The sequence below is a fragment of the Rhipicephalus microplus genome, chromosome 3 (genome assembly GCF_043290135.1).
Source record: "Rhipicephalus microplus isolate Deutch F79 chromosome 3, USDA_Rmic, whole genome shotgun sequence".
Lineage (NCBI taxonomy): Eukaryota > Metazoa > Arthropoda > Arachnida > Ixodida > Ixodidae > Rhipicephalus > Rhipicephalus microplus.
In genome coordinates, this window is record NC_134702.1 from 138,101,282 (window position 1) to 138,108,038 (window position 6,757).

Below are 6,757 nucleotides of genomic sequence, written 5' to 3' on the forward strand. Positions count from 1 at the left end.
CTCATATATGATAATTCCGAGGCATTCAATATTACATTCGAATGAGTTTCAGCCATTATGTGTTATTAGCGTGTCATCAAATATTTGATATTTCATTGATCCCTCAAGTTTCATTTTGATATAAAAGAGTAAAACAATGAGTGGCCAAATGTTAGTGAAATTAGTTGCCGGTTATATTCATTACGAGAAAGGGATTCTTTCGAATTTGGTTTTGGAACACGGCACGGCGAACGATCCATCGATCTTTGCAGCACCTTCATCAAGGCGATCGATTAAAATTGTACGCTGCTAATTATGATTAAGGGAAGACAATACATTTACTACGTATTCATCTAATACGCAATGCATTTTTTTTGAACCAAAGTTTACACATAGCTATAGCATAAACACGTTGCGTACGCAAACAGCCATAGCCGCTAGAAGGGTTGTACTCTTCTTGCCGTTTAGTTAATGGCATGAATACCTGAATTGGTATGACATAATATGACTGTTTGACGAATATAAATGACACACAGGGCTTGTCTTTTACATTCTTGTGGTAGCATGCAAATAATGCCATGCATGTCATGATCTTTATGTTACCGTCTGTCATTCAAGTTCGCCATGCAATCCCCTCTCTTAATACTGATTTTGGTGAATATGAAGCTACCGAATCGGTCGCGTGCGCCAGACAAGCATGGTATGTGAATCACGCCGAACATGACATGAATGTCATTAATGTAATGTTACCACCTGTCATTCATGTACCTTATACAATCACGCGACACATATACAGTGGCAATACGCTGTACTATACGCGGTTCTCGCGGCTTTCATGGCGCGCAAGGGGCCTCACCTTTCAGGGACGAAGCTCATAAGGCTGTGGGTTTGGCCTTTTACTGCGAAAGATTCGTGACCCCTTAGTTTATAAATTACTCTACAGATGGCGCTAGTGTGAGTGACAGACAGACAGACAGACAGACAGACAGACAGACAGACAGACAGACAGACAGACAGACAGACAGACACCATAAAACACGTCAATATTTTGGATGGGTGTCTTCATACTAGAGAACGCATACAAAATTAATTCTAAGGACTGTATCGTTAATCACATCGCGCTGACAATGCAACGCGATGCTCAAAAAGGCGTTTCCAACGCTTTCCTAAGACGACACGGTGGTGGCACCTGCCCGTCGCTTTGCATTCTACACTTTATCACCTCCAAGAAGACGGTCACGCACGCCTCTCTTCTTTTCGAAGATAACTGCCAGATAGCGCTTGTGTCTAACGCGCCTCGATGCGCTCGTTGTCCTTCAAAGCACGGATCGAGACAGAATACATTTCATCAGTTTTCACGCGCAGAACATGAAATAAGCGTTCTGTTCACTCTTTCCAGGCGCAAGCCTATCGTCTTTCGACGACATTTGCAGTGAAACATGTATATATGGGGCCATTTTTTTCTCCTCCTATTTAATCGATCGGGCGTGGTTGGAGGTAGACCATATTCGAAAGAAGTAACTCATTGGTACTATGCGTGTTTCACTGATGAGTGAAACACGCCTAGCCATGGTGTCGGTAAGTGAAGGAATAGTTTTCTGAATTGTGTGTTGAATACAGGCTGGTGTTCTGTAGTGTTTTTTTTTCCTAAGCATGGACAACTCTACCAAGTTGGTATCATCAGTAGCTAACCAGGCTGAGGGTTCTCCAATGTCGCCGGCATCACCTCCATGATTTCGAGGGTGATTTGAAGTGTCATACATGATTGCGAAATGAGACTCTTATGCCGGTATATACGGTGGTGACAACTTTGACTCGATTCTGTTCGCTTCTCCCAATCAAGCGCCCGAGCCTGAACGATCGTCACGTCAAGGAAAAAAAAAGGGGGGGGGGGCACTCGGGTCATTGACGAAGCATGAAGAAAAACGTAACAGCGAAATAAAACGATCATGCTATCCCGGAGGCCATATAGCTTTTCAGAGGATACCCACGGCACATGGAGTTCCCTAGTTGGGCTTCGTCGCTGTTGTCGCCACAGTTGTTGACGTTGTCGCAGCGGTAGCCCTTGTGTATGCAGCGGTCCCCGGACGTGCACTGAAACTCCTCTGGTCCACAGACGCCGTCTTGCGCTGCGCATGGTAACATCAATACACGAGCGGGTTAACCGTTTTGTGGAGTTAAAGCTATTAAGTTGTGATTTCAGGAGGCAAGAACACGCGATACGATGACCGGAACACTACCCATACGCTTTTGCTCCAACGGTACCAGATCGACAGAGCCTCCCAACGAAATTGTAGGGGAAGCTCTCTCTAAAACAGGGGTCACCTCAGCAACAGGGGTCTCAGTCATGAAGTTTCACCTTCTGCAGGCAGATGGAGGGTCTTGGAAATTTTTTTTGAGGGGGGGGGGGGGGCATCACTCGATCTGGAGTGGGCGCATTGGAGAGAGATGTGGTTGAGTATCATTGTGGGCTCTATACGTCATTGAGCATAAAGCCCACGCAGGAGGGGGGTGGCACGATCTTGATGTACCAACCCATGGCTACACCAGTGAGGAGTTGGAGCGGGAGAGGAGAAGGAATGTGTTAACAAAATGTCACTCAGCGTTGCCGTTCCCATCTCATATATGGGACACCAATGAAGGAAATTTGACGCCAGGATTCCAGAAGCATATCAATACTGATTTCCTGAATGTAACATCCGCACGCAGATTTTGAATTACTGAGTTCTTCCATGCGGTTGCGTTACCACACGCGTGGACTCCATGAAGTGCCCAACGAAAATCATGCTTGAGGCAGTCCCGTCTGCGTATCTCGTAGCTCATGAATGTATATCTATAAAGAATACATATATATGGCAAATATACGTGTATCTGTGGGGAGGGGGGACAGCCATGCACGCGCCCGGCCGCATGCGGCCCGCGTGTTTCAGGCCCCTCAACTGGAGTACCAGGTTAGCAAGATCACTGCAATTTGTCTCAAACTCTGCGAATAAGCAGCGCACGGCGCAGGCTGTTCTGGCACTCTACATTAGGCGGCACACCATAGGGCGACCCAATCGACCACGCTCACTCACACTCGGCGTAGCTGGTGGCGACCACGGCGAGGATGTAGTCGTCGAAGAAGTTCGTCAGCGGAGTCTTGGAGAAAAGCTTGAGCTGCAGCGAGTGCGTCGTCGCGAAGTGGTAGTTCTGCTCGCTCGTTATTCGGCCGCAGCGCTCGTCCTTGTCCGAGCCAAAGTTGAACTTGGTTATCACCTGGTTCCAGAAAGAAGCAACGGGAGCACTGGCTTTGGCGTCGTCGGCACATAATCGCCGTGTGACACACTACATGCGACGACAATGGTTACCTGTTTGGAACCTGTTGGTAATCAAGGCAAAGCTGAGAAAGCTGAAAGATTTCGCTGAGCTGACATACCTTTCACTAGAATATATGTAATTATTGTGGTTTAACGTCCCAAAACAACGATACGATTATCAGAGGCGCCGTAGTGGAGGGCTCCTGAAATTTCGACCACTTCGGGTTCTTGACGTGAACCTAAATCTATAGGCACACAGGCCTCAAGCATTTTCGACTCCATCTAAAATGCGGCAGCCGTGGCAGGAATTCAATACCGCGACCTGCGGATCAGCAGCCGAGTGCCTTAGCCACTACACCACCATGTCGGACCTTTTTACTGTAATCACCGTATGTTCCAATCACCCATTCTATTCTCGATTAATGATAGCTTGACAGTGTAGATCTTCAAGAAGACACCTTGGATATGTGGGGTTTAACGTCCCAAAACCACCATATTATTATGAGAGACGCCGTAGTGGAGGGCTCCGTAAATTTTGACCACCTGGGGTTCTTTAACGTGCACCCAAATCTGAGCACACGGGCCTACAACATTTCCGCCCCCATCGGAAATGCAGCCGCTGCAGCCGGGATTCGATCCCGCGACCTGCGGGGTGAGCAGCCGAGTACCTTAGCCACTAGACCACCGCGGCGGGGCAAGAAGTCACCTTTCATACGTTATTCGCGTATATCTAGTGTATTCTTGCGGGATCACGTTCTTTAGTCAGAACATATCCCTTATGGTTACGACCTTGAAGATGACGCACTCTCAGGATTATTGCACAAGCTTGGAACTGTTAAGAACTTAGCAGTACGTGAAAGCTAGGCAGCACACTTACAGAAATGTAGTCGAGGCAGGAGTCGTTGAGAAGGCCCATGCGCAGGTTCATCTCGATCACAGACACGATGAGGCCCGAGCTCCCTGGCGCGGAAAACTCGAAACTGCACCCGTTCTCGCCCGTGCCTCGCAGGTCTCGCAGCTGTGACGCCGTCAGGATTCCGGCCGACTGGGGCCAAGACGTGTCGTTGAGGCTCTGCTTGTGATCCTTGCTGTCGCAGTGATCGTTGAGGGACACTGCAACGGCAGATTCAAGAAAGGGACGTACGTCACCGTCGCTACACTAAGAGTGGTAGGGGTATCTCAGGAATAAAGAGGCCGCGTTACTCTTTCGAGAGTTATTTTACTCTCGTAATGCACCGTGCGAAGTGGAAGGCATTGTTCACTTCATATGAAAGGAACAAATAAAATGTACTTATACTTCATTTCTATCTGGGAGACTGGAATGCCCACATACTCTTTTGACATGAAGAGTAAAACGCAGCTTTACTCCCATGGTCTTCACTACATCGACGTGTCAGCAGACCTTGAGCGTTGACAACTCATTATTAAGCACGCATGGGTGCTGTAAAGATTATCGTGTTTGTAGTGGCCCTTGAGGCAAATAATAAAAATTAAAAAGCGCATTTAGCGCCTCCCCGTGCCTTTCATTCCACTGAACGTCACCGGGAATGTCTGATATCTGCGTTTATGGCTTTGTATTTGCGTAGGTAAATTTTTTTTCCTGCTGTGGCCTACATGTTCACGGACTTGAAAACACCAATTTTCGTAATTTGCCCTGGGCAGAACACCGCCTTCCATACAAATCTCGGAAGGGGGACGGGAGTCTGGGCGCTTAGGCCACACCTTCTGGCCCCGTATATGCCTGCTGTAGAAGCAGTCAAACGTATTGCATGGCAATGATGACTTTGCTTCGCATCTGCTTATGGACATCCGTAGAGTAGGCGTCAAATGAGCTATATAACACATGTTGCTAGTCTCTAAATAAACCGCGTATACGAACTTCTCGTCACTGTCCAACATTTAGGCCATCTAACCGCATCACTTGTCAGCTTCTCGACTTTGAACACTGAGCGAGCTTGCCTACATGACATCCTCACATAGGCCACTGGTCCACACCACTGCTAGTTTTCCAGATCTTGATCCATAGAATTATCCTCCTACTAGTTGATTACTTTTTTCGAAATATTGACCCCCAGATCGCGCCGTAGTTCACTGGACTAAACGCGGAATATACTGGTGCCAAAGAAATGCCACTTTTCTGCGCGATGACCACTAGTATGAGGCTATAGGTTACTCATCCGAATCTGGAGCATTGAAATGGAACGCTGCACAGTTGTCCAGATCTAACAACAATAATGGTTTGTGGGGTTTTACGCACTAAACACCACGATGCGACTCCGAGGCACACAAGGACTACAGAAATTTTCATCATCTGCTGTTCTTTTACGTGCATCGACACCGCGCAGTGCACGGGCTTCTCGCATTTCACCTTCATCCAAATGCTCAATCCCGCCGCGGCCATGGATCAAACCCGCGATCTTTGAGTCAGCAGCCGAGCATCTTAACCACTGCACCACCGCGGTGAACTGAATTTACGCGGAAGCCTATCAGGCGCACGAACGCGAAACTCACCTATTTTGTACGCGCTCGGATCGTCTGGTTTGATAACCATTCCCTTGGTTGCAGTAACAGTCATGGCGGCAGCAGTGCACAGCCATGCAAGCATATCTGATAGAGACGCCACGTATGACGAAAAATCGTAGATGGCGATGTTGATATCCTCAAACCCACATACCCTCTATAGGAGAGATTAACTCGAAATATAAATGGCAAGCAGGCAACATGCTTTAAATGAGTCTACTTTTCAAGCTCTCCAATTCGAAAGAAGAGGATAATCGAAGTGTTGTTATTAAGGGAATGCAGTATACATATTTGTGTTTAATCTGAGTGGAAGAACATATTAAATCAACAAAAAATGAGTCATTCCAGTGTCTCAAGGTGGAAGAGCAGTTAAGCTGTTTATAACATGACCCAGAAGCGATACAGAAATTCGAAAAATGTTGCAAACCCATTTGTTGTTTTAATCAGTGGTATTCGTGACTAAAATTGTTCACAAAAATTGGTTATCATGATCGGTTTCTTTCGTACGCTTTCTTTTTCTTCCACTCCATTCAGTAATGAGGTTCATGCACAAAGCCTAGAAGTAGGTGGAGGTTTCCACTATATTCGCTATAGGTTAACATTACTGGGCTGATGTTGGGTTCGAACTTGGTGCGTTCGCCGAATAAGTTCATATTGTTACCCGCCACACTGACGGTGAGCTCACGCCATGACGGAAACGGTACCACTGAATTGGCGACATGACGGCTGTCTGTCGGTCATAAAGAACGCGAATACTCGCGTCTCCCAAGGGGCTTAGTGGTGGCGGCTCTGGAGACAAGAGCCGAGTCTGGCTGCAAGGGTGGAATGTGCACTTGCGCTACGTTGTGGCAACCGAAACCAGCGGCAGCGATGGCATTGATACACGGGCCAGTTATACTGATGGCCTGTCAGCCCAGCGTTGCAGGCACGTACCCGGGAGGTGCGTTCCCATGGCCCGTCGA

The 6,757-nt window shown here is 47.5% G+C and overlaps 1 protein-coding gene across 1 annotated transcript; it reads right to left on the reverse strand.

Moving 5' to 3' along the window:
* Positions 1-1,908: 1,908 nt before the first annotated feature.
* On the reverse strand, positions 1,909-5,937 carry LOC142803367 (uncharacterized). The gene is made up of 4 exons (XM_075888485.1): positions 5,787-5,937; positions 4,153-4,388; positions 3,054-3,234; positions 1,909-2,108 (listed from the first exon to the last, which is right to left on the reverse strand). Exons 1-4 carry the CDS (start codon positions 5,878-5,880, stop codon positions 1,927-1,929), a joined length of 693 nt encoding a protein of 230 aa, XP_075744600.1. The 5' UTR covers positions 5,881-5,937; the 3' UTR covers positions 1,909-1,926.
* Between the last annotated feature and the right edge of the window lie 820 nt (positions 5,938-6,757).